The 26,902-nt window shown below is 42.7% G+C and overlaps 4 protein-coding genes across 5 annotated transcripts; 2 read left to right on the top strand and 2 right to left on the bottom strand.

Moving 5' to 3' along the window:
- Positions 1–27: 27 nt before the first annotated feature.
- On the bottom strand, positions 28–5,311 carry LOC109876551 (ER lumen protein-retaining receptor 2). The gene is made up of 5 exons (XM_020468957.2): positions 4,816–5,311; positions 3,417–3,517; positions 2,788–2,946; positions 2,394–2,646; positions 28–968 (listed from the first exon to the last, which is right to left on the bottom strand). Exons 1-5 carry the CDS (start codon positions 4,904–4,906, stop codon positions 934–936), a joined length of 639 nt encoding a protein of 212 aa, XP_020324546.1. The 5' UTR covers positions 4,907–5,311; the 3' UTR covers positions 28–933.
- On the top strand, positions 5,177–7,835 carry si:ch211-139g16.8 (immunoglobulin superfamily member 6). The gene is made up of 6 exons (XM_020468956.2): positions 5,177–5,542; positions 5,696–6,037; positions 6,212–6,303; positions 6,460–6,510; positions 6,854–6,964; positions 7,209–7,835. Exons 2-6 carry the CDS (start codon positions 5,701–5,703, stop codon positions 7,257–7,259), a joined length of 642 nt encoding a protein of 213 aa, XP_020324545.2. The 5' UTR covers positions 5,177–5,542; positions 5,696–5,700; the 3' UTR covers positions 7,260–7,835.
- On the bottom strand, positions 7,542–12,872 carry mfsd13al (major facilitator superfamily domain containing 13a-like). Its single transcript, XM_031814348.1, has 8 exons — positions 12,312–12,872; positions 11,562–11,876; positions 11,133–11,429; positions 10,876–10,998; positions 10,517–10,671; positions 10,187–10,270; positions 9,564–9,707; positions 7,542–8,296 (listed from the first exon to the last, which is right to left on the bottom strand). The coding sequence occupies exons 1-8, from the start codon at positions 12,540–12,542 to the stop codon at positions 8,155–8,157; spliced, it is 1,491 nt and encodes a 496-aa protein (XP_031670208.1). The 5' UTR covers positions 12,543–12,872; the 3' UTR covers positions 7,542–8,154.
- A 110-nt stretch (positions 12,873–12,982) lies between these two features.
- cdr2a (cerebellar degeneration-related protein 2a) lies at positions 12,983–26,764 on the top strand. Of its 2 annotated transcripts, none has more exons than XM_031814349.1 (7): positions 12,983–13,243; positions 15,333–15,445; positions 19,127–19,275; positions 19,446–19,622; positions 22,212–22,517; positions 22,599–22,866; positions 23,074–26,764. In XM_031814349.1, exons 1-7 carry the CDS (start codon positions 13,162–13,164, stop codon positions 23,341–23,343), a joined length of 1,365 nt encoding a protein of 454 aa, XP_031670209.1. In that variant the 5' UTR covers positions 12,983–13,161; the 3' UTR covers positions 23,344–26,764. The 2 variants fall into 2 exon arrangements, with proteins under 2 accessions (XP_031670209.1, XP_031670210.1); XM_031814350.1 differs by lacking the exon at positions 12,983–13,243 and adding an exon at positions 14,344–14,483.
- The last annotated feature ends 138 nt before the right edge of the window (positions 26,765–26,902 follow it).

A 26,902-nucleotide genomic window follows, 5' to 3' on the forward strand; every position in this document is an offset into this window, starting at 1 on the left:
TTTTTTCACATTAACAAGGTAAAATTGTGCTTTTTCATAAAAAGTTTATTGGAGGCGAAGTTGTATCACAGTGATCATGCAACTTAAAACAAAAGAAGCTATAGGAATGACAAATGAAAAGACTATGGGGGTTTACTTAGCTGGGAAAATGGGTCAAATCTCAACATTTAACTCAAATGCATTTATACCAAACACCATATCTCACACGCATTCCTCCTGAACACCGTTCTAGAATATCATGTATATTTCAATGGGTCAACTGGATTGAAGGGAATTTTACCAAAAATGTCAAAAAGGGCAACTGGAAAAATATATATATATTGGGCAAAGGGTTATATAAACACAAGAACCCAGAAGTGGGCTTTGCAGGATAACTTTTTCAAGAGAGGAGTGCAAACTGGGATATCCAAATGAAAGAGCACCTACAAAACACAAGTAAATGTAGTTGTGAATAATAAATTGGCCAATGGGGTACAGTCATGCAAAAACAATGTATGAAAAAATAGCAAGACATAAAATCATTACATTAATACTCCTTGACACATCGTTTCCATCTTAATCATAAAGACTACATTTTTATATTTCATTTTGAAGTTTGGCATGGTACTTTGTATTGAGTCAACCCTAATCAATACAATGCATATTGAGCCATCAAAGAGCACACCTCACATGTCTATTTTTTGAACAGCAATGAGAAAAGGTAAGGCAATATGCTAAAAATAGATATCTGATGACTGCGTGAAGACCTGGGATGACCTCTCATTCAGTTTGAGCCATTTGTTGTTTACCAGTTCAAAGTTATTCATGAAGAAGACTAGTGTTTTCCCCCTTGAGTCGCTCTGTCTCTCAGACATCTTGCTCGGCGGGGTTCCGTGATGTCATCTCCACGCACCCTGAGTCTGCTGGAAGACACGGGGTCTCCGTCTGAACCTCTCATGCTGGCAGGCTCAGCTTCTTTCCTTTCAGCACTGAGGATTATTGAGATACATGTCAGAGGGTCCAATGACTTAAAAATATATATTTCCCTTGCAGTGTGCGGACTCCTGTGTACTACAACATTCAAAGTGTATCTAGATAGATTATAACTCATTTAGGATATGATGTAGTCCTACAAACTCAAACATCAATTATTTACTAACTCTATTTTATCAATGTACCAATCAGGCTTCAGGAAGAAGCATAGCACAATTACAGCAGCCATTTTAAATGATATCACTGAAGCCATAGACAAAAAATAGCACTCCGTCTCACTTTTTATTGACCTCTAAGGCTTTTGATACAGTTGATCATGCTATACTAAGGCAGAGACTGTCGAGTGTTTATACTGTTCAACATACCTTGTGTCAATTGAAGCTTATCCTCAATACTGACCAAATTAAACTAATGGGTGTTCTCTAATGCAAGAAATATACCTCTGAACCTTTCACCTATTACTACCTGTCAGGGCAAGGAGATTGAGGTTGTAACCTCATAAATATCTTGGATTTTTAATTGATGACAGCCTCTTTTAAAATTGCATATTCAACAACTTACAAAACAATTGAAGCTGATATTGGGATTTTATTTTAGGAATAAGGCCTGTTTTTCTTTTGAAGCCAGAAGGAGGCTAGTGTCAGCTACATTTATGCCTTTACTAGACTATGGGGATATTTTATATATGAATGCTTCCGCTCAGTGTTTGAGATCAATTGACACTCTTTACCATGGCACTTTGAGATTATTTAAACTGCAAAACCCTTACGCACCACTGCACTTTGTGTACCAGGGTTGGCTGGATTTCTCTAGTCACTCGTAGGCTCAGTCACTGGTAGACTTTTATTTACAAAGCCATTTTGGGTTTACTATCTTTTTATTTGTGCATTTTTATTGTTCAGGAATGTGGTGGGTACTCTCTTCGTTCGCTGGACTTTATCCTGCTAACAGTTCCAAACGTCCAAACTGAATTTGGTAAAAGGGCTTTTATGTACTCTGCGCCATCGTCTTGGAACACCTTACAAAATATTTTTAAACTGGAAGAACTTGTCCCGATTGGTGTTTTTAAATCACTGATGAAGGATTTTGAGGCTGATTCCCAGACCTGTCAATGTTTTTAATTTGCTGTTTTATACTCTTGTGAATTCAATGGTTTTTACTAGATTACATGAAAAACTACAAGTAGTCTGTCAATTTTTTTTGTAATGACTTGGTGCTACCCATCTTGGCCAGGGCGCTCTTGAAAAAGAGATTTTAATCTCAATGAGCCCTTCCTGGTTAAATAAAGGTTAAATAAAAAATAAATAAAATAAAACTCCAACAAAGCTTACTTACGCATACATAAAATACCAGATGGTCAAACAGCGAATACACAGATGGCAGAACATAAATCAGAGGTGGACATTTAGGTAGAGACTCACCTTTGGTGACATAAAGGTAGAAGAAGTCGCAGTAGAGGATAGTCTGCACCATGCCGGCCACAATGGCGATCATGTCGAAGAAACCCTCGAAGTAAAAGCGCCAGATCCAGTTGAAGAGGTACAGGGCCCGGTAGAGACCCAGGAAAAACAGGTAGTGGGTGGTGATGGTCTCCGCCTCGCCCGTCTTACTGATCATGAAGAGCTGGGGCAGGATGGCCACCGACTCCAGGTAGATGGAGAATGTCCACAGGATCTGATAGAAAGACAAACACACAACACTGTATTTTAGCCATTAATCTCATCCGCCAGCTCTCTCACAACTGACAATGTGGAATAGGTTAAATAGACATCAACTAGGGGCTTCTCCTTCATATGTAATGTAAATGTCTCTAACCTCTAGGAAAGAGAAGTCATGGTTGACCAGGCACGCGAGGCCCCCTACAGGAACCACCAGGAATTCCATTCGGAAGCTGTCATGGTTCCCATCATAGGTGGCCTTGAACTTCATGTAGATCAGGTAGACAGTGGCGTAGGCACAACCAATGTAGATCACCTGCAGAGAAGAGTATAGGGAGAAAATGAATGTATCCCATGTTAAGGGTGGTAGGGTAGCCTAGTGGTTAGAGCGTTGGACTAGTAACTGAAAGGTTGCAAGTTCAACTCCCCGAGCTGACAAGGTACAAATCTGTTGTTCTGCCCCTGAACAGGCAGTTGACCCACTGTTCCTAGGCCGTCATTGAAAATCAGAATTTGTTCTTAACTGATTTGCCTAGTTAGATAAAGGTCAAATAAAATGGTGCTGAGAAGAAAATAGTAGCGCAGTCTAGACAGTCTCTCATAAGGACTAGGGCCAGAATAAATCTACAGATAGAACTTACCTGAACCCCCAGAGAGATTTGGTGAGGACATTGTCAATTGCTTATGCAGATGACTAAGGGATTCTACCTGGCCCAACTCATAACACTTAAACAATACTATCAGTGGTATGGAGAGAAGGAAAGGAAGGCTCAGCCATCCTCTTACCTTCATGGTGGTGTTGTAGAGGGAAATGAAGGAGGTGAGGAGGTCCAGGTAACGAGTAGTGAAGACCAAAGCAAACAGGATCTGGCTCTTCCCAGAGATACCTGGATGGGACAACCAGTTTAACAACAGTAGGACTGATAATACCTGGGAATGAAATAAGAAATTCTTCTAGTTTTACATCACTTCAAGAACAAGTTCTGGAAGAATGGCAAGTCCTTCACAACTTCTGAAATAGTCTTCCTTTGCAAGCCCCTGCCCAGTCAGAGCTGCAAGTGTGATAGTATCTTATCAACAGCAGTTGGAAATGTGAGTGAGACAAACCCATGTCTGACTATAGGGTAAATTAACTATCTGTTTGCTGAAACTACATCAAGAAATGCAGTAGCATCTCAAGACCAGGGTGATCACTCTGCAACTAATGCATCTCCATGTAGGCCTATTCGTAATGTGCACAAGACATCTTATTTATTCTATATATTACAGTGACTGGTATTAGAAAAAAACAGCAGATCCTAACGCTTCAAAGGCAAATTAATCCGATGCAAACAAGGTTGATGAGAGAAACGTGTGCGAGTGTTTAGAATATAGGATGTGTTCAGCTAATTTGACACATAAATGTATACGTGTCGACTACTTTTGAGTGAGAATGCATTGATTCCTTGCCACCTAATTTAATTTCGTGAGACTTTCAAGAATGCCACGTCAGAGTCCAGATCTAACAATCAAACGCCGGGCTACATTGAGTGAACTCGCATGCCAGACTGTTGCAAAAAACAAGGTGACACTAGACGGGATGTTTAAACAGAAGTTATTCATAAATACCTCATCTGAAAGCAAGGCACAGTGTCCAAACCTGCATCACTTTATGAGCGATCGATTTTCTTTCAATCGTCGACTATTTTGGCTGTTACACATAGCTAGCTAATTAGATACCGTAGCTAACATGTTTTGCATAGGTGGCAAACCAGATATTCAATGAAGGCTTTGATTAAACAATAATCCATTTAGCTAGTAGTTAACTTTAAAATCAGAGCAATCCAAGTTGCCGCGCTAGAATAGACAGTTAGCAAGTTGACATGCTACTGTTTTGAAGTAGCTAACGTTCAACCAATTCAAGCTCACTAGCTAGCGAACACTCCAGTGCACCACAACATGTTTCATGATGCATTATATATATATATATATATGCACTTAAAATGCCATTCGTTGCTTGTTTGTTCTGTAGCTACCAGCTAAATATATATACTATCCATGTTAGCTAGCTGTCTACAGGGATCTAAACTACAGCTAACTAGATGGTTTGGAATATGGGCAGACGGCTAACTAAATACATGAGTAGACAGCACATAGTCAATAAGTCATTTGAAGAAATATACATTTTAGTGGCTAATATACTCACCAGCACATGACCTGGTTTTCCATATTTTGAGCAGGAGAATGATGATAGCTGCCAAGTGAGAGAGGTCTCCCGTTAACCTGAAGATGTTCATTGCTAGAGCTGATGCCTTCTTTTGACACCGGTGAAAATGACTTAAAGTCTCCTGTTAACTTTTTCCTGGTTTAAACTAGCTTTTTATCTAACTTATTTAACCGGCTTCACTATCCCTTTTTTGATGCAACGAGTTGAAATATGGCGATAGGGCAAGTCGACGTGGAAGGGGGCGTAAGAAAAACGTAAATTACAAAGCCAGATTGGGATTCGGATTGGATACGGCGGTTTGAGTGACACCTGTGATAAACACGCCCACCAGCATCCATTGGTAAGAATTTCTAGTTGAATAAACGCGATGTGACTGTCATGCCAGGGCCTTGAATTTGAAGAACAGCGAACAGATTGATTCTCACATCTCGCTGATGCTGCAACATTACTACGAGAAGACAGTTTTGACTGACAACTGTGAGAGAATTTGTTTGGGATTACAACACCAAACACATAATGATGAGATACTTGGTAAACAGGATGGAAAACAGAGAGAAGTGAAAACATCCATCTTCCTGTTCTGTCTATTGCACACTTAGTCATGAGATCACAGCGCGCACACACACATATTGTGTCAACATTATGTTTTCATCAGAACGGATTTGTCAGTGTTCTCCTCTATCACGCTAATTAATCTCGACAGCCGGTAAGGACATATCAGCTAAATTAAATGTATCATATCAGCTAAATTAAATGTGATTAAATATCAGATTAAAACGGTTTTGATTCCATATTAGCTTCACTTATAACGATTGAAAGTACAACTTTATGATTATACCTGTATCTCTTTTTACTCCAGTCATCATGGAGAACAAGGAAAACTGCCACCCAGGGTTATCGTTACACCAGCCAGACGATATCATTTGGCGGATAGGGGGTCAGTCAGCCTCTCTCCCCTGTAACATCGTATATGATACCAATAGGAACATTGATTTCCTCTGGTTCGTCTTCAAGCAGGACGCTCACCACTCGGTCGATCTGATGACCCAGCAACACAAATACAGCCTGGAGAGAAACAGCCTAAATATCAACTCACTCCAGGCCAATGACAGCGGGGTGTACCACTGTGCTGCCTTGTTTAGAGACGTGGTATGCAGCGGGGCACAGGAGATAGGGCAGGGCACCACGCTGGTGGTGAGAGGTAAGAGCATAGAATTAAATAGAACATGTGTCATTTGAAATTATTACTCATCATTTAATGTACCTCTATGGGTAAGAGTGTTTGGGGTAGCAAGGGGGACTTTTCAGTTCTACTCCAGTTTTGCCTTTACAACCATATGAAAACCAAGTGGCCAGTTTTCCTGTGTGCTTTCAGAGAGGGGCATGCAGATGGCCTGGCATGTTTTGCTGTTTGTCCTGTTAGCCTTGTACAGTCTGGCAATACTGATTCTGATCATTCGTAAGAAGGTAAGCTATTGTATTACTCTAGATACATGCATATAATGATCATTATGAATTGGTTGTTGTTTGAGATGTAACAGAGCACAAAATATATTGACCAATCATGCAACCATCATAATCATCTAGTCTACATTGGGTTCTAACCTGCTCATTCTACACTAGACTGGGAAAGACATTGCCGTTTGCAGAGGCACACAGAAGAGTGACATCCAGGTGCAGTCTTCTCTTTTGTACTGCCTCATTGAAGTTGTTCATGATGTCTTAAAGAATACTTGATACCACCACAATGTGCAATGTGTTCTCAATATTTAGTTTCACCATGTTGTGGAAAGCCCAATGTCTTAAACAAGGAACAGCTCTATTTCTAAGCCCTTGCTATCATTGTTTTGTAAGAGGGGTTATTCCTCTTCAGTAAATTCCTAGTAAAATCCTCAGTCTCACAATGTTGAGACTTTAATGTATGTTTACATTGCAGAAAGAGAAGGAAATACAACACTTTTTAGTTATTTACCACTGTGATGTAACCAATTTGTTTGCTGTTCATTCTCTCTTACAGAAGAATAAAGTTCGAGTACAGTTTGGTGCTGTTGTGCAAGAGCTGTACGGTAAGAGGAACTTACGAAGTAACAAGAAAAACCCCAACCACAGTGGCCCTGCTCAAAACAAGGTACGAGATGGTCACATTGCATTTTCCTAATATGGCTTATTGGCTTTCCTAATAAGTATGAGAGAGGCTAGGGAAAGTGCTTCCGATTTTCTGTTATGTTTATGTTATGACTCAGTTATATCAACCGGTTTTCAATTGACTAAATAATCACACCTTGTTCTTAAGCAAACTCTTCTCTATCAACACATCTAATCTACACCATGTTGACTCTACAGCTGATAAACTCAACTGAATCGTCTTGCAGGTTGAAAGCCCCCACTCCAACCATCCAGAGGACATTTACCAAAACCAGTGACTCAACAAAAAGGAGAACCACTAATGACAGCTACTTCCCTACACAGACTGATCTTCAGGCGGGAGACTATAAACGAAGGACACTGCTGACCTGCAAAACGACTAACCAAAATCTAAAACTGACCCTTAGCTTAACCAAAGAGAGTAACCAGACAAAAACAATCTCGATTTATTGATAAACTTCAAATTAATCAGAAAGAAAAACAGAAGTCCCTCTACTGAATCTGAAGTTCACCAATTTGAATATCACATTTTTTTGTCCATGTTTCAGTTTCAAAAGTCAACGTAAATAACACGTGCAAGTTATTTGAATGAAGGCTTATTGTTTTTAATGGAAACAGTGTAAAAGGACACGTAGGAAACATTCCCCGACAAATGAATGCAAATCATTTGAATGAAAAGTAATAGCATATTTGTTTGGTATTAACTATTTAGACAAAGGCACAACATCACAATGGTTCAGGTCCCATGATAACAGTATGTAGTATACACAATGTCAAAGAAAATATCTGTTTTACATTCAATTTGTTTGGAGAACAAAGTCTGAAAACTAATAAACTATGTGAAAGTAATCTGATGCTACAATATCCCTCAAACTTGGTTAAGTCATACAGTTTCCACAGTAACTAACATAATATTATTGCATAGAGTAATAGAGTAATAGCAGACTCAGGTACTGTGCTCCTGCTACCAGAGTTAAGGTCAGTACCATTCCCTTCATCACCACCAGACAAGTTCACCGACAAACATAACAAACACATACAGATGGAGTGTTATCTTCTGCAGTACCCTCCGGCCATTACACCCCCATGTTCCCTTTAGGAGTGCTGCAGCAACCTATCAAGTCTTAAAAGACAGCATAGACAGTGACTCATAAACAGCATAAATTGAGTGACTCAGCCGTCGATATACATGGTGTCCACGGTGTGACTGTTGCGTATTGAGAAGGGCTTCCAGGCGAAGACCTGCAGGGCGGCGATACACATGGGCACCACACACACCAGGTAGAACATGGTGGTGTGGAGGGCCTCCAAGTCACTGCAGGGGAGGAGTAGGACATTATTCAGACAGTACAGGATCTGTTACAAGATATAGAGGAGCTACTGGAAATGTGTTGTCATGAATTCAACCAGTGTGTCTGTGTATCAAGACAATTCATGAAAATTACATCTAATAATGCTAAGATATAGATACATTAAAGTAACGTATCATTAACTACCATGTCGTAGAATAAATGCACTTGCTTTCCATGGGTTCACTAACACAATTAATGTAACATGTCAATGTAGCTAGTTCACCACTAGGGGGCGTAAGCAGTCATCTCAGTAAGCGTAACATTAGAGTTCAAGCTTTAACCCCAGCAAGTTGTCAAACATTACATCTACGGATAACAATGTGTGATATCGGCACCTGAAATGAATCAAATGCTACTTTAATTCAGCCGGTGACTCGCTGGCAGTGAACCAATCCTAGATCATTCCTAATACAGCTCCAAAATACACCGGGCCGTAACACTAAGACTGGTTTGGTCAGGCTAAAGTTCATTTGCATGCTGGCAGAGCAAACATGGATTATAGCTAATAATGCAAAACACAGAACAGGATCTTAAATGGCCGTCCTTGATAGTCTAAAGTGCCTTCCTCGCCTCACTTATCTGAAGACAGATCAGATACAAGCAAAATGGATGTCTACAGGGAATTCACTTTCACCTGTTCAGTACTCACCACAATAATACAATTAGCAAAAAGGAGATAAGGAGTGGACATTTAAGACTATTGAGACGCAGCCCTTACCTGGGGTTTGCATCACTCCCAGCAGCCCTTACCTGGGGTTTGCATCCCTCCCAGCAGCCCTTACCTGGGGTTTGCATCCCTCCCAGCAGCCCTTACCTGGGGTTTGCATCCCTCCCAGCAGTCCTTACCTGGGGTTTGCATCCCTCCCAGCAGCCCTTACCTGGGGTTTGCATCCCTCCCAGCAGCCCTTACCTGGGGTTTGCATCCCTCCCAGCAGCCCTTACCTGGGGTTTGCATCTCTCCCAGCAGCCCTTACCTGGGGTTTGCATCTCTCCCAGCAGCCCTTACCTGGGGTTTGCATCCCTCCCAGCAGCCCTTACCTGGGGTTTGCATCTCTCCCAGCAGCCCTTACCTGGGGTTTGCATCTCTCCCAGCAGCCCTTACCTGGGGTTTGCATCCCTCCCAGCAGCCCTTACCTGGGGTTTGCATCCCTCCCAGCAGCCCTTACCTGGGGTTTGCATCCCTCCCAGCAGCCCTTACCTGGGGTTTGCATCCCTCCCAGCAGCCCTTACCTGGGGTTTGCATCCCTCCCAGCGTCCTTCAGGTTCTCATAGCCAAACTGGTTTAGGATGGAGACCACCAGCATAGGAGCCAGAGACTGGGCTGGTTTAGTGAACAGAGCATTGGTCCCAAACACCATGGAGGAGAGGGGGGAGCTGTAGAGGACAGAGGGAAAGGACACAACAAGGCTTTAAAACTTGATCCACTTACTTTGACGTCATAAGGATATAACAATGACAATAATAATCATGGATTGGAATGATTGGATTTATATTTTCCATCAAGGGCTCAAAGCGCTTTTAGCTCTACCCTTGCTAGTGTTTATCTCCGTCACTGTGTTTACATTCCTGTCTGTGTACTGTACGTGACTTACAGAGATGCACATTGATTGTAACCTTTTGTAAGAACATACAGCCTCTGTTACTTTGGTAATGTTAGGTAGGTGCCCTTCCAAGGGAGGCTGTTAGGTACTGTAGCACTGCCAATGAAGCTCAGTGTTAGCCTACAGAACACACCTGAGAGAGTAGTGTTCTATTTCTGTCTATCTGTAATGGATGGCTGGGCAGGTGGAGGTCACTGTGTGCTGATGAGGCACTATTATAACTGTGCTGTCACACAGCAGACCTGGGTTTACCTGCGCTTGTGTCTCTGAAGGTCTGAGTCGATAATGTCAGCCAGAGGCAGATTAAACAGACTGAAGGCTGCCTGGACAAGGACCCTTAATGGCGACAAAGAGAATATATATAATTTATTTTACAATTAAATAGTGTTTGTATGATAAAGCAAACGGTTGTAAAATAGCACTGTTGTATATCCAACTCATGGAGCAAATCATGTTACTGAATTACATAACTGACATTGATATATGTGGAAATGTACTGTCATTAATGCCAGTGGCTACAATAACATATAAATAGATGATATAATAACATTACAATGACAATACCATAAAATAACTTCTTACATGTTAGCGGTCAGGAAGAATGCCAGGATGTAGTAGTGATGTGGCCCCAGCACCAGCATGACGGCAGCCATGCCAGCCTCCACGTAGAAGGTGAGCAGGATGATCTTGTAGTAGCCTAGGCTGTGGAGCAGGCTCTGACTGCTCAGCACAACCAACTGAGAGAGACGCACCACAGAGAGATGACAATAACATACAGTAAGTAACACTTGGAATAAATCAATGAGGCAATGCTATAAAATAGGTGGTCTAGTGTGTGGTCAGCACTTGGCAACGCACTCAATGCAATACATTGGTGATGCTGAGTGAGGTTAGTGACTCCCTCCACTCAGTATAAAGTGTTTTGAGCTGTGGTATGTTACCTGAGGACAGATGAAGCCAGCTCCATACATGAAGCTCTTGGCCAGTGACGGAAGCACGTTGGGGGGTATCAGATGCTCGGCGAAGATCATAGTGAAGTTATTACAGAATGCCACCATGAAGACCTGGAAAAAGTGCAAAGGATAGGAAATATAAATGTAATGGTCAGCTGTGGTACACACTCACATGTCCCCATTAACAGAACAAACCACATTCTGTGCCCCCATTCAGTGGCTGTATCCAAGTCTTTTTCTCTGACCTGAAAGAAGTTCATGAGCACAAAGAGCTGGAAGTCCCTATTGGTCAGGATCTGCAAGGTCATAGAGATCACCAAGGAGAAGGAAAGAGTTGATTGGCCAGAACCTTGGTAGTTTGACCTCGGTGCTGACCCTTTGGTGTCAAAGCGGCTCTCGCTGTGTAGGCCTGTGTAGATCATGCAGCCACAAGCCAGAACGGCCACCAGGACAGTGAAGCCCTGGAAGGATGGGAAGTCATCCATGTTCTGGGAGAGGAGGCCGCAGAATAGAACACTGGAGGAACCTATAAGTGATGCCACCTGGGGAGAGGAGGGGGAAGAGGAGACAAACGTGAGAACACTTTACTGACTTCAGACAACAAAATAAATACCATATACAGGCTAAAATGAAACATGTAAAAAAACACTACACAAAACACCTCCCTTTCCTACCTGGTTGTATTTGATGAGTCTCAGCCTGCTCTTGTGGTGGCCTGATATCTCTGCAAAGAGGGCGCACTGCGCCAGCAACACAAACGTCAGCATCCCGTCGAACGCACACAATGCCACCATCAGGTGGACGCCGCTCATCCAGTCGCCAGGGGCGTACTCTCGCCATGGAAACCAGGCGAGCAGAAAGGCGATTGCGTAGAAGGGAGCACCATACAGGATGGAGAGACGACGTTGAGAGCAGCACGGTATGCGGGAGTTATCCTGCAGGTAGCCGAACAGAGGGTCGTTCACTGCGTTCCACACCATGTACACCACCTGTCAGGATGAAGGGATGACATAATTATTGTCTTGTTAGCATAGAAATGTGTATCTCAAAGTTGCAAATATTGCACAATTGCCCAAATTACACATGTCAAAGGACTGTACATGCTGTCATGTGTTGTTCGTTCCACTTAATGAAGTGTGAGAAAGCTGCATGACCAATAATACCATTGTACATACATTCCTCACTACCATTGAGCATTGACATATCAAGCCAGTTATTCCCATTTTGAATTGACATACTATTACTGGGCAGTGCACAATGTTGGCCTATTATTACACAAGTGCACAATAGTCTTATGGCCCGAAGGCTACAGTTGCTGTTTAACAAATAATAATGTGGTTCGGTTACTGGCCCAACACTCTAACCACTGGGCTACCTGCCTCTCATAACGTTTACAGTATCTGTTACTGTAGTACAGTACTCACTTGTGACTGATGGAAAGCTCCTTCTGATATCTTGTACTTGTTGAGGAACAGCTTGACATAGTAGAAGCTGAATATGCTGTTCATCATGCCTGCTCCCAGGGTGGTCATGGAGTAAGCCACGGCGGCGGGGTGAGCCCCCAGACTCGCCAGGTGACCTAGGATGTTCAGGCCGCCGAAGGTGCGAACACCTGCGGCTGGTTTCTCCACGGTCATGCCTGGTGGTGGTTTCATTTCCCCAGGCTACTCACTTTGATCTAATTACCACAGACTTGAAAAGTGAGTCGAATGTCACTTGAGTGAAAGGTGAGTTTATAGAAACGGAGTTCACAGCTATTCATATTCCATGGCAAAAGTGCTGCAGTCGAGCGCAGAATTTCTACTATTTCAGCTTGGTCAGCAAACAGACTTTGCAAATACTAATTAAGATAACCTCACTGATGAATACACAATCACAACTATGTGTTAATATAAAATAATAACATTATGCTCCTCTCCTCGCTTGCAGCTATCAAATCCGTTTCTGTAAATGCGGAAATAGGCGGGGCAATAATCCATGTGACCGAACCATAACAAACAAACATTGGACAAAAAGGTGCTCTGGTCCCACCTACTTTCTAATTATTGGTCAATGAACTGTCATTAAAAAAGTAGTGTTGCTTTTTACTTAGGGGCTGAGTTCGTTCTCCGGCTGCGCAGATTGCCACGTTGCTGCAGAAAGACACCGGACTACGACACCGGACTACGACACCAGAGGATATTGTCTGGTCACTCCAGGCTGTTTATCACACCGGTGTTTTAGGATTCTGCCGGGTGGAGCGTGCACTCTATTGGAATACAATTGTCAGTGGAAATGCTGACCGATATGATAGTGGAGGAAGAGTTTGAGCTCAAGGATGAGGAGCCATGGTATGGCAAACAAGACCTTGAGCACGGTAAGAGACTTGTGTTGCGGGCGTTGAAGGGAGGGATAGCTTGGTTGCGTCCTAAACAGCCGCAGCTGAGACGGAACAATCTCCAGCCTCCTATTGCAATACGACTCCACTATTCTATAGTCATCTGAGGTTACAGATTGGAAAATAATTACAAGGTTATTTTAAACTGTCCTAGACAAAATCAGTGAATAGCCTCACGGTTATTGCACGTAGGCCTATTACATTTTCAGTGGCAGACATGCAATTGCCAACATTGCAACCGCAAGTCTCAAATGATACCATTTTCATAGACCCACATCCATTCCATTTTAAAAACATAAACTTTTTTTTTTAAGTCTCAACAAAATGAGTGATTTGTATCGAACACATTATCTTATTGTAAATGGTAACACTCTTGTGACACTCACACAGTCAGTAATAGTGGGGTCTATATTGAGAATTACTGAGAGCCTTCTTTGTTGCCAGGATATCCTGAGGCTGTCACTTCCCATGTTTTGTGTGTGTGTAGGCTACAGTTTTTGCGGTTTGTTTGGGCACTATTTGCATGTATATGTGTACTGCATGATTATTGTGCACCTACCTGTATGTTGTTGATCATGACACTCATTACATTACGTGGCTGGCTGCAACCTGGTCTCAGAGCATTTTGTATTATTCTGTATGTAAATCCAATACACTCCGTTTCGTATATTATGTTTTAATTTGTGGATGTCCATCACCCATTTTGTATGATATGTTCTGAATTATAATTTGTAATGTTATGAATTTACAAAGTGTACAATGTTATGACTTTACAATATATGTTACGAATTCTAGCTAGGTGGCTAGGATGCTAACGTTAGCTAGGTTAGGGGGTTAGTTTAAATTAAGGGTTGGCTAAAGGGGTTAAGGGTTAGCTAACATGCAAAGTAGCTTAAAGTAGTAAGTAGTTGAAAAAGTTGCTAAAATACTAAACTTATCCGCAATGAGATTCGAACTCGCAACCTTTTGGGTTGCTAGACGTTCTCGTTATACAAAACAAAAGGTTAAATTGATACACCTTTTATTTTGTTAGGGTTCCCACACAGCCATATTTCCATGTTACAGTGCTTGTTTACAGAAAACAGGTGGACTACCTGTGCAAATTAGCTATCCGCGTCTCCGAACACGTGTGTAAATGCAAGTCAGACGCCACAAACGTGTTGTCACTGAAAAATACTGTCGGCTGCAACTGTGTTAAAACCGCTTAAATCTGTGTGCAGTAAGTGTGTATTTTGCATTTGGAAATAATGTGATATGAAAGTAGTGATTTATGTTTCTAGAACCATACTGCAATTGAGAATCGATTTAGATGGAGCTTTTGGCTGTTTTGGCTTCCAGAGCCAATTCACCTTTAAACAGAACATGTAAGGACCTTGGACTAAAATGAGTAATGTTAGCCCAACATTGGATTGAAGGAGCCTAACATACTGCGTGTACACATTTGTGAAAGTGTGAACTGATCCATGTTTGGTGTGTGTATATGTAACAGTGATAACCGTACTCTCCTTGCGTTGTGTTTTGTCCTAATAAATCACCCCAGCCAGTGGTCCCAGTTGAGCATTATTTATTATCTGTTGTTAAATAGGAAACAGCACGTTAGTTGTGCAGGGCTTAATGATGTTGATGGCTGTCGATGGTAAAATCTGTAGCATGAAAACATCTGTTAGCAGTGGGCGTATGTGACCATTACATCGGTGCATGCTAGCTAACACACTTATTTATATACAGCAATCATATACCAAAGCACATCCCAGAAAGCCACTCAATCCCGAACAGGTACCATATACCCACACATGTATAAATCAGCAACACATTGTAAAATATAGAAAACAGTATTCAGAACGTGACCTACCCCTTGCGTCACATTTTCATACTGGGGATCTCTCGCGATCTCCCCCTTTCTGAAAGCGGGGTCAATAACAACACGCCTTATTGTAAATCGGAATTGAACCAACCAATAAGAATGCTTGAACATTAAATGCACCTTTCTTTAGAGGCAAGTTGGAAACATAACCAACCCTGTTACATGTACAATGAATGTGTTTTGTTTGCGTGTATCTATTTACAGATCTCCATTTGGCGGCTCAGCTGGGTAAGACCCTGCTGGACCGGAACCATGAGTTGGAGCAGGGGCTGCAGCAGATGTTCTCCACCAACCAGGAGCAGCTGCAGGAGATTGAGGTAGCTAGTCTAAATATGATCATACTAGGCCACTGAGAGCAAATACAAACACACACACTACATTGTAGGTTACATTTTTTCCCACTGATGTAGAATCAGTCGGCAACATAAGATGTGTAATATGAATGAATCACTTTTTAAACCTTGCTCTGAATGAAGGTCACTATGGCTGGAATATTGCTTGTTAATAAATTACCATTTTGCAGATACTGTACCACTGGAGTAGCCCTACATTCATTCACCAAACTGACTTGGTCTTAGCTAACCTGTCCTTCGGAAAGTATTCAGACCCCACAACTTTTTACACATTTTGTTAGGTTGCAGCCTTATTCTAAAATGTGTTATTGTTTTTTCCCCCTCATCAATCTTTACACAATACCCCATAATAAATAAAAACATTTACATAAGTATTCAGACTCTCAGTAGTGTAACGACCCTGGGTTTATAATCACTGATACCGACTCTTCCGCATGACCATGCTTTTGTGGCACAGTCGATAGCGCACTGGACTTCGGGCTAGAAGGTCGAGGGTTCGAGGCCTGCTCTCTGCCTGTTTCATTACATTGGTGTCAGAAGGGATCGGACCTTGCATCCATGACAGTGCGTGTGCTTGGCCGGTGAGCGCGTTCCTGTAAGATGTAGAGTCGCAAGCTAGCGCGAGGACACGCTCTTTGAAAGGAGGGAGTAGTGTACCGACACTGGGTTTAAGCACAGATATCGACTCTGCCGCACAAGCATGCTTTTGCGGCACAGTCGCTAGCATGCGGGACTTCGGGCTAGAAGGTCGAGGTTTCGAGACCTGCTCCCTGCCTGTTTCATTACAGTACTTTGTTGAATCACCTTTGGCAGCAATTACAGCCTTGAGTCTTCTTTGGTATGATGCTACAAGCTTGGCACACCTGTATTTGGGGTTTTATCCCATTCTTACACTCTAGCTCTGTCAGGTTGGATTGAGAGCGCAAGCTGCACAGCTATTTTCAGGTCACTCCAGAGATATTCAAGTCCGGGTTCTGGCTGGGCCACTCAAGGACATTCGGAGACTTAAGACTTGTCCTTGGCTGTGTGCATAGGGTCATTGTTCTGTTGGAAGGTGAACCTTCGCCCCAGTTTGAGGTCCTGAGCACTCTGGCGCAGGGTTTCATCAAAGATCTCTCTGTACTTTCTCTTGATCCTGACTATTCTCCCAGTCTCTGCTGCTAAAAAACAGCATGATGCTGCCACCACCATAGGGATGGTGCCAGGTTTCCTCCAGACGTGACGCTTGGCATTCAGGTCAAAGAGTTGAATCTTGGTTTTATCAGACCAGAGAATATTGTTTCTCATGGTCTGAGTCCTTTAGGTGCCTTTTGGCAAACTCCAAGCAAGCTGTCATGTGCCTTTTTACTGTCAGTGACCATCGGGTTCTTGGTCGCCTCCCTGACCAAGGCCCTTCTCCCCCGATTGCTCCGTTTGGCAGGGCGGCCAGCTCTAGGATGAGTCTTGGTGGTTCCAAACTTCTTCCATTTAAGGATGGAGGCCACTTTTCTTGGGGACCTTCAATGCTGCAGAATTGTTTTTGGTACCCTTCCCCAGATCTGTGCCTGGAACATGCCCTGTCAACTGTGGGACCTTTTTATATATACAGATGTGTGCCTTTCCCAATCATGTCCAATCAATTTAATTTACCACAGGTGGACTCCAATCAAGTTGTAGACACATCTCAAGCATCATCAATGGAAACAGGATGCACCTGAGCTCAATTTCGAGTCTCGTAGCAAAGGGTCTGAATACTGATGGAAATAAGGGTCTGAATACTGATGGAAATAAGGGTCTGAATACTGATGGAAATAAGGGTCTGAATACTGATGGAAATAAGGGTCTGAATACTGATGGAAATAAGGGTCTGAATACTGATGGAAATAAGGGTCTGAATACTGATGGAAATAAGGGTCTGAATACTGATGGAAATAAGGGTCTGAATACTGATGGAAATAAGGGTCTGAATACTGATGGAAATAAGGGTCTGAATACTGATGGAAATAAGGGTCTGAATACTGATGGAAATAAGGGATTTCTGTTTTTTGAATCAATTTGCAAAAATTTCTAAACCTGTTTTCACTTTGTCATTATGGGGTATTCTGTGTAGATTACTGAGGATTTTTGGTTTGTTTTGTATTTAATCCATTTTAGAATAAGGCTGTAACATAACAAAGTGGAAAAAGTCAAGGGGTCTGAATACTTTCCGAAGGAACGGCACCTGTCCTGTATGTAAACAAAAACAGGACTTCGGTGTTCAAAAGAAATAAGAAGCTTAGCTCAACTGTATGACGTCATTAGGAAACAACCCTACGCACAGACCAACAAGTCCACCAATGGGAGCCCAAAAGTCCACATTGACAAATCTCTCCCCCAAATCTCTTTTCTTGTCAGGCTCTTCCGATCGTTCGTTTCCTCTCGTTAAATGGGATCAAGTGAAAGCCTGTCTGGATTAGCTCATGACTTAATTGGTCCTTGGCATAGTGCATTGCATGGACAGGTATTTGTCTAACTATCTTTAAGGCACCTTTAGGACACCTTTCACCTCCTCTATGTAAGGAGAGCAGTGGCCAACGGCTTTATGCTTCCTTCAGTAGCCAAAGGCTTAGTCAAGGTAGTGAACATTCACATAGTTACTACTGATGTTATCCTGCCTCTCAACACTGAGTATCTAAGGCTGTGTTTAGACAGCATAGCCTAAGAGAACTTGGTGTGTAAATGCTCTTTCCTGCCTCGCACCTCATGATATATGATGGTGTGTTTAACAACCTACATTTTGGGGTTGCCTAATAGTACCCTCACTATATTCACGGGATGTATCCTGCTGAGTACTCACACACACATGTTCTCAGTTAGGGTGGTGGTACGAAAATGTCATGTTTGTATCAGACCTTTCTGCCTTCCTCCATCATCCTGACTAGTGACCACTTAAGTATGAACTCCTTGCTTGTTCACAAGGGTCGACTTGCGCTATAGGCACCGGGCACGCGGCACAGGTCTAATTTGTACAGTAATTTCCAAACAAATAAGTATGAACAACAGATCTGTACAAAGATTAGCAAATATGTGCACTGCGCAGGTGCTAGCTTTGGGCGACCATGGTGGAACAAGCAGTATGTGTTCGGTGAGCAGTCTCAACGAGTTCACACAAACAGGTGATGCATTCAAAGGGTGTTCAGGTGCAAACGTGTTCGTTCAGCACACAACCAACCACAGGGGATTTTAACATTAACCAAAAATGGCAATTCCACAGTAACAGAGACTCCCAATTTTCCACTTTCAAATGTACGAAAAATAAAAACCAATGATCGCAAAGTTAAAATAAAAAAAATAAAAAAATGTACAAGGACAACTTTTAACAATTTCCACAGAAAATTACAAAGACACTTTTACTTGAAGAACAGTGCAGAGGCAACGTTTGGTAACAGAATGACGGCACAAACAGCACAGACCATCATTCTGTTACCGTGGAATAGCCCAAGACCAGGTACAGACATGGTCAGATACATGGGATTACAATTCTAAGCACTGAAGGCATTGGCCTCATGATAAGCACTGTAAAGAATACATACAGTAAAACTATACTAAACACTGGACCTATTAGTGGACCCAAAAACTGTTCTATCCATCCTATTTCAATGGCAATTACCTTTGACCTCCTCCCAGTACCTGACTAAGCAGGTGGATTTGCTGAGGCAAATGAATGACCAGCATGCTAAGGTATACGAGCAGCTAGATGTGGCGGCCAGAGACCTGGAGCAGGGCAACCACAGGCTGATTCTGGACAACCGCGTCGCCCAGCAGAGGATCAACTGGTGAGACTCAGGACTTTGATTCCTTTCTGAAAATAGTAACTGTAAACATTTTTACCCCCAGTATAAATACTTAGATGCCAAATTTACTAAGAGGCAAGGTTTTGGCTAAATTAATTTTCTCCACAAAGCTCAGTAATTCGAACCACTTCTATGCTTGTCCTCTCTCTCAGCCTGACAGAAACGATCAACAGTCTTGAGACCCACATGGAGGACTTGCAGACCCAGGTGGAGGAGCTGAGGACAGCCCAGTCTGACCGGAGCAGGAGAGAACTGGCCGAACAGAGACACAACCTCGGAGCACAGAGTGTGTCCTGCCTCAAGGAGCTGTATGACCTGCAGAAAGACAAGTGAGTGTGTGCATGTATGTGTCCTGCAGCTGTGCAAATGAACCTGGTGCCAACAAACCGCTAATGTTAATTGTTGGTCTAAAACATCCATTCCGCCACAGAACCAGATGTGTTCAGCTTTATTCAGCTCAAATCAATGTTGATCAATTTAATTCTCATCTCAACCATGCAAACCAAGACTAGGTTGAGAAGCGAGTAGATGGAGATGGAAGCCAAATGAGCTGGCCTTATTCTGCAGTGGGAATGGTCACCGTGAACACTAATTTCCTGCACTCTGATTATAGTAACTAAACAATTTGGAGATTATGTGCATGCTAAGAGAGGGAACACAATAACAAACAATAAACAGAGGAAGTTACCTTAAATGTTATTTTAAAGTACAGTAACAAGCATGTGCCTTGAGAGGAATGTTCTACTTCAGCTAGCCTGAATGTTTGTCACTGGCCAAGTTAAAGTACATCATTCCAGGAACTGTGTGTCTGGCCAAGTTACAGGTCTTTCTGAAAGTTTTTATAGAAACTGCACTATCAATCATCAATGGTGTCAAACCAGCAGTCATAGAGCCTCTTCTCATCTCTTCCCCTTCTAGTGATCTGCATACTGTGTATTCCCTTTCAGTACATATTAAGTAAAGGAAACAGGCAGAGAGACGCTTGACTATTGAGATGGGTCCATAGTCTAATGACTATGTATTACCGCCATTTTCAGCCGTGTGCTGACTGGGCGTCACCCAGACCCAGACCACCTAATCTGGGCCAAGGCTTTTCAGACATAATCCCCTGCAGATAAATCTTTCAGAGGAGGTTAAGTCTAGCCTGTATACACACACTAACATACACACATAGTTTAGTAGCCTGTTTTAGCATGCAATACAAAACCACTGATAAAGCACATACAGTACCAGTCAAAAGTTTGGACACCTACTATTCAAGGGTTTTTCTTTATTTGTACTATGTTCTGCATTGTAGAATAGTAGTGAAAACATCCAAACTATGAAATAACACACAGGGAATCATGCAGTAACCAAAAAGGTGTTAAACAAATCAAAATATATTTGAGATTCTTCAAAGTAGCCACCCTTTGCCTTAATGACAGCTTTGCACACTCTTGGCATATTCTCAACCAGCTTCACCTGGAATGCTTTTCCAACAGTCTTGAAGTTTCCACATATGCTGAGCACTTGTTGGCTGCTTTTCCTTCACTCTGCGTTCCAACTCATCCCAAACCATCTCAATTGGGTTGAGGTCGGGTGATTGTGGAGGCCAGGTTATCTGATGCAGCACTCCATCCCTCTCCTTCTTGGTCAAATAGCCCTTACACAGCCTGGAGGTGTGTTGGGTCATTGTCCTGTTGAAAAACAAATGATATTCCCACTAGGCTCAAACCAGAAGGGATGGCATATCACTGCAGAATGCTGTGGTAGTCATGCTGGTTAATCAACCCCACATCAATGGGTCCTTGGGACCATAACACAGAGCATATAGCTTCTAACTCCCCTTCCTGTTCCTAAGTTAAGTGTGCCTTGAATTCTAAATAAATCACTGACAGTGTCACAAGCAAAGCAGCATCACACTTCCTCCTCCATGCTTCACGGTGGGAACCACACATGCAGAGATCATCCGTTAACCTATTCTGCATCTCATAAAGACAAGGCGGTTGGAACCAAACATCTCAAATATGTACTCATCAGACCTAAGGACACATTTCCACCAATGTCCATTGCTCGGGTTTCTTGGCCCAAGCAAGTCTCTTCTTAGTGGTGTCCTTTAGTAGTGGTTTCCTAGCAGCAATTGGACCATGAAGGCCTGATTCACGCAGTCTCCTCTGAACAGTTGATGTTGATGTCTGTTACTTGAACTCTGAAGCATTTATTTGGGCTGCAATTTCTGAGGCTGGTAACTCTAATGAACTTATCTTCTGCAGCAGAAGTAGCTCTGGGTCTTTCCTGTGGTGGTCCTCATGAGATTTGTTTCATCATAGCCCTTGATGGTTTTTGCGACTGCATTTGAAGAAACTTTCAAAGTTCTTAATTTTCTACTTTGACTGACCTTCCACATTGACTGATGTCTTAAAGTAATGATGGACTGTTGTTTCTCTTTGCTTATTTGAGCTGTTCTTTCCATAATATGGACTTGGTCTTCTACCAAATAGGGCTATCTTCTCTATACCACCCCAACCTTGTCACAACACAACTGATTGGCTCAAACGCATTAATTAAGAAAGAAATTCCACATATTTACTTTTAACTAGGTACACCTGATCATTTAAATGCATTCCAGGTGACTACCTCATGAAGCTGGTTGAGAGAATGAGTGTGCAAAGCTGTCAAGGCAAACTGTTGCTACTTTGAAGAATCTCAAATATAATATATATTTGATGAACACTCTTGTTGGTTAATACATGATTCCAGATGTGTTATTTCATAGATTTGATGTCTTCACTATTCTACAATGTAAAAAATAGTCATAAAGAAAAACCCTTGAATGAGTAGGTGTCCAAACTTTTGACTGGTACTGTACATGATAAAAAACAGGCCTCTATAACCACTTTCACCATCTTGTTGAACCTTAGTCCTTTTCCCTGTCTCAGGTACATGGCCTATGAGAGCCTGCTTGTGGAGCATTCCTGGCCAGCAAGGAAGGAGTCCTGTCAGGACCCAGACCCCGATGAGGAGAACTCTGTGCTCCAGCGCTCCATCCAGACCCTGCAGGCTGTTCTGGCCTCTGAGCGGGGGAAGCGGGAGGCAGCGGAACAGGAGACTGAGCTGACTGCCAGGGAGAACGGGGCTCTGGAGCAGCGGCTGGCCCTGCTGGAGGGCTACCGGGCTAGGCAGAGGGAGCTGGAGGCAGAGGTGGAGGAGCTACGGCAGCTGTGGCAGGCCGACTACGCCAACAGGTACGATCATGACGCTTTCTATTCATACTTGGTACATGTTTGTATATTCGGCATAATAAAGACAATACTCTACTCCACCAGCGTCAGGAGACCTGACCGGCTACTGCTGCCCGACACTGTCTTCTTCGCCCCAGAGGAGAAGCCCAGTCTGGTACAAAAGGAGGAGGAAGTGGGGGAGCAGGGGAGGCGCAGCCTGCAGAGGTGCAACAGCGAAAGTGTTCTGAAGGGGACACTAGCAGACGACATCCGGCGGGGGCATGAGCGTACATGTATCAGAAGAGCAGAGGCGGTGAAGCAGAGAGGAATCTCCCTGCTCAATGAGGTGGATGCCCAGTATAGTGCACTGCAGGTAAAGGTTTTCATTTCTCATTATTGCATAATCAACACAAAGACCGAGGGTGAAACTATTTTCATTTGTTTACGATGTGACCTATGAATAAGAATGACAAACAAAAGGTCTAGGAGGTGAAGCAAATTACATTTTTATGCAGTAATTTGAGTTTGTTATACAGTGTGGAAAGTTGCCGATGAGTGACTGAACGTTTGCCTCCTGCAGGTCAAATACGAGGAGCTTCTGCGGCGCTGCCAGCTGGGGGCAGACGGGCTCAGTCACAAGGCCGTGCAGACACCCCACAGTTCCCACGGCACTGTCGGTTACCCCCGACGGCGCCTCTCAAGCTCGGCCACCTCCATCGGGCTCCCAGCTGTCCCCGAAGACAACGGGCCTCAGCCGGAGTACAAGGCCCTTTTCCAGGAGATCTTCACCTGCATCCAGAAGACCAAAGAGGACCTAAGTGAGAACAAGTGGCCGAGTCCGGGTCATTGACTCTGGAGACAGTGATGGCAGTATTTGTTCTTTCTGCACATTTGATTGGACTGTTCAAGAGGATGTTGCTATAGGAGAGGGCCTCAAATAGCAGATTCCAAAGGGTGTGTTCTGTGTGTGTGTGCGCACGTGCACTAACACCTGTACCTCTTATACAACATGTGCCCTGTTGTCTCCTTCAATCCTGTCAACGCTATCACCTCGACACGCTCCGATGGTTTCATAAGCACTTTTCTTATCTACCGTCCATCCTTTTGACTACTTTCCATCCTTATCTACAAGTTTGTTTTGACGCAAACATTTCCAGGTCAAAGGTTGATAAATGGATTGTTTGAGTCCTGATGCTATCACCTCTTAGCATCCGACTACTCTTATGCCTCATTTAGCTCGATTAGATGGCACCACCTCTTCACTTGAAGTCAATGGGTGCAGTAATATTTGCAACCAGGGGTTTTCTATTCTTTTGTTTTCTACTAAATTAAAGTAATCATAGCAATTTAGAATGGTATGTGCATGTACCATAGATTTGGTCTTGCAGCTTAATGAGTATGCCTACGCTGTGTTTGAAAGTGTTTGTTTGTATGCTGATACCACGTACAGAACCACCATTGTACAGATCTTGAACTTGCTTAGACTATCTAGCAGTCTGTGTTCAATCCACTTAGTGTTAAGTCTGTCAGGGGGAGCCATACCTTTTGTGCACACTGTACATATTGCCAAATTATAGATTTAACTACATCCGTGTACCTTTTTTTATTATGCCAATTTAAGAGTACTGGACTAGATGGAGTACTTTATAGATGCACTATATATATCTATATCTCCACACAAAAGTATGTGGACACCCATTCAAATTAGTGGATTTGGTTATTTCAGCTACACCTGTTGCTGACAGGTGTATAAAATCGAGCACACAGCCATGCAATCTCCATAGACACACATTGGCAGTAGAATGGCCTTACTGAAGATCTGTGTGACTTTCAAAGTGGCACCGTCATAGGATGCCACCTTTCCAAAAGGTCAGTTCATCAAATTTCTGCCCTGCTACAGCTGCCCCGGTCAACTGTAAGTGCTGTTATTGTGAAGTGAAAACATCTAGGAGCAACAACGTTTCAGCCGCGAAGTGCTAGGCCACACAAGCTCACAGGACGGCAACGCCGAATGCTCACTACCGAGTCCCCAACTGCCTCTGGAAGCAACGTCAGCACAATAACTGTTTGTCAGGCGCTTCATGAAATTTCCATGACCGAGCCTGGGTTTCCATGACTGGAGCATAAGATTGCCAATCGTTGGCTGGAGTGGTGTGAAGCTCGCCGCCATTGGACTCTGGAGCAGTGGAAACACGTTCTCTGGCGTGATGAATCACGCTTCACCATTTGGCAGTCCGACGGACGAATCTGGGTTTGGCGGATGCCAGGAGAACGCTACCTGCCCCAATGCATAGTGGCAACTGTAAAGTTTGGTGGAAGAGGAATAATGGTCTGGGGCTGTTTTTTAAGGTTTGGCTAGACCCTTCAGTTTCAGTGAAGGGAAATCTTAACGCTACAGCATACAATTATATTTTAGATGATTCTGTGCCTCCAACTTTGTGGCAACAGTTTGGGGAAGGCCCTTTCCTGTTTCTACATGACAATGCCCCAGTGCACAAAGTGAGGTCCATACAGAAAGGGTTTGTCGAGATTAGTGTGGAAGAACTTGACTGGCCTGCACCGAGCCCTGAACTAAACCCCATCGAATGCCTTTGGGATGAATTAGAACGCCGACTACCAGCCAGGCCCAACATCAGTGCCTGACCTCACTAATGCTCTAGTGGCTGAATAGAAACAAGTTCCCACAGCAATGTTCTAACGTCTAGTGGAAAGCCTTTACAGAAGAGTGGAGGCTGTTATAGCAGCAAAGGCGGGACCAACTCCATATAATGCCCATGATTTTGGAATGAGATGTTCGACGAGCAGGTATTCATGTACTTTTGGTCATGTAGTGTATTTATGGAGGTTGGGCCTATAGTAGTCAACATTGATTTATAGATAGATTGGCCTGTAATACTAGAGAATCATAAGTGAACACTGGAAAAGGCCCAGTCTGTTCTCACTGTTTAATGGTTGTTTGTGTAATGTGTGTCCCTATAGCTACCTCTGCCAACAGGACACATCGCGGCTTTGCACTGACTTAAAAAAAAAACATGTATTTATTTGACAATTATTTCGACGATGAGATGGTATTTATTTCTCTATGCTAATATTTGTCATTTGTCACTGTATTCCAGATCTAGAATGTGATTGTTGTTGTAGCGAATGCTGATTCAGAAGTTCAGTGGCGTTGAGTTTGACTGACACTGAGGTTCAAAGTATGATAAGGTGCTTCTTAATTGAATATGTGAAACTTAAGCGGAAGTGTTAACACAACAGAAAAAAATAAGATATATGATTACGGTTGCAGTGAGTTGTCTTTTAATTTGTGGATCCCTCAACCAAAGGTGCTTAATCTCAAAGCCCTAAGTATGGTAGACTGCTCAGCAATATCCTGCCTATAGACCACAACAAATGAGGGTAGGCGCAGTAGATTCTGTCATACAGACACTGAGACACTTCAGATAACCAAGAACAAGAGGTCAGATCAATCCATATCTTTTCCATCTCAAGTCCAATGCTTCTCGGTGTCTGGTTTGCCAGATGGGTTTACTGTTTCTTACTTGTGATGGACTGAAAAGTAGAAACACAAAGCCTGTCAATATTGACTTCCTTTTTGCTCCATTCAAAATACTTGTCTACTTGGTGTCTCAGGGCAGATGTCAAAATAGTATTTATATTCCTTACAAGGAGATACATAAAAGCAGCAGGACTAGAGTTGTGTGTATTAGATGAATATATCATCTGGATTAGATGATCAGTAGCCAAATGGTCAGCTGAGGAATTACCTGTTATAGCCTACTTCTTTGTTTCAGGAGTTTATTCAGAACAGTGGAAGATGGACCAGGGGATCAGTTAGAACTTGTTCTCTGTTGTGTAGATTCACATCACCTCCATGACTGTTCTGTTTTGAATAAACCCCATAACAGTCTCTGGGTTCAAAATGCAGCTGTACATCAACAATGGTGAACTTCAAGTTGCCCTTCCTCCCTCTACGACCAGGGTCCATTATGACGTTACTTATCCTGGACCGAGACTCAAACTTGACTTCCATTTTGTGTTTTACATCAAATTAGAACTTGAAATGATATTATTTGGCTGAACTATTTATTAATTCTATACTTTGATATAATGAGAACTATTACAAATGGCAATTTCATAGTAATATACAACTGTAATTAATATATAGATGCAGCCTATATAGTAAGATGTCATAGATCAGCATTACAAGTGTTCTCCATGATGACTAACACATGCTTACAGTGAACCAATAAAAAAATTATTGTGCCAGAGGTGATCTGATTCTTTCCCATACAAGAGCCTCATAGAGAACATGCCCATGCAAACGTGGGTTATATGTTGGTTAGTTAAAATCGGCTCATAGATTTATACCATCGTGTCACTGCATAGTTACTTGGAGGGCTGTCTCA

This window comes from Oncorhynchus kisutch, unplaced genomic scaffold (assembly GCF_002021735.2).
Source record: "Oncorhynchus kisutch isolate 150728-3 unplaced genomic scaffold, Okis_V2 Okis06b-Okis10b_hom, whole genome shotgun sequence".
In the NCBI taxonomy this organism is placed as follows: Eukaryota; Metazoa; Chordata; class Actinopteri; order Salmoniformes; family Salmonidae; genus Oncorhynchus; species Oncorhynchus kisutch.

Bases quoted from the DNA above. Each gene is read 5' to 3' on its own strand.
- LOC109876551 (XM_020468957.2), bottom strand. From the start codon at position 4,906: ATGAACATCTTCAGGTTAACGGGAGACCTCTCTCACTTGGCAGCTATC. The intron at 2,947-3,416 runs GTAAGAGGATGG...TCTTCTCTGCAG, and splicing joins TCTACAACACCACCATGAAG to GTGATCTACATTGGTTGTGC. The intron at 2,647-2,787 runs GTTAGAGACATT...TCTTTCTATCAG, and splicing joins ATGACTTCTCTTTCCTAGAG to ATCCTGTGGACATTCTCCAT.
- si:ch211-139g16.8 (XM_020468956.2), top strand. From the start codon at position 5,701: ATGGAGAACAAGGAAAACTGCCACCCAGGGTTATCGTTACACCAGCCA. The intron at 6,038-6,211 runs GTAAGAGCATAG...GTGTGCTTTCAG, and splicing joins CACCACGCTGGTGGTGAGAG to AGAGGGGCATGCAGATGGCC. The intron at 6,965-7,208 runs GTACGAGATGGT...ATCGTCTTGCAG, and splicing joins GTGGCCCTGCTCAAAACAAG to GTTGAAAGCCCCCACTCCAA.
- mfsd13al (XM_031814348.1), bottom strand. From the start codon at position 12,542: ATGAAACCACCACCAGGCATGACCGTGGAGAAACCAGCCGCAGGTGTT. The intron at 11,430-11,561 runs GTAGGAAAGGGA...TCCTCTCCCCAG, and splicing joins GACTCATCAAATACAACCAG to GTGGCATCACTTATAGGTTC. The intron at 10,999-11,132 runs GTCAGAGAAAAA...CACTTTTTCCAG, and splicing joins TGCTCATGAACTTCTTTCAG to GTCTTCATGGTGGCATTCTG.
- cdr2a (XM_031814349.1), top strand. From the start codon at position 13,162: ATGCTGACCGATATGATAGTGGAGGAAGAGTTTGAGCTCAAGGATGAG. The intron at 22,518-22,598 runs GTACGATCATGA...CTACTCCACCAG, and splicing joins CAGGCCGACTACGCCAACAG to CGTCAGGAGACCTGACCGGC. The intron at 22,867-23,073 runs GTAAAGGTTTTC...TGCCTCCTGCAG, and splicing joins CCCAGTATAGTGCACTGCAG to GTCAAATACGAGGAGCTTCT.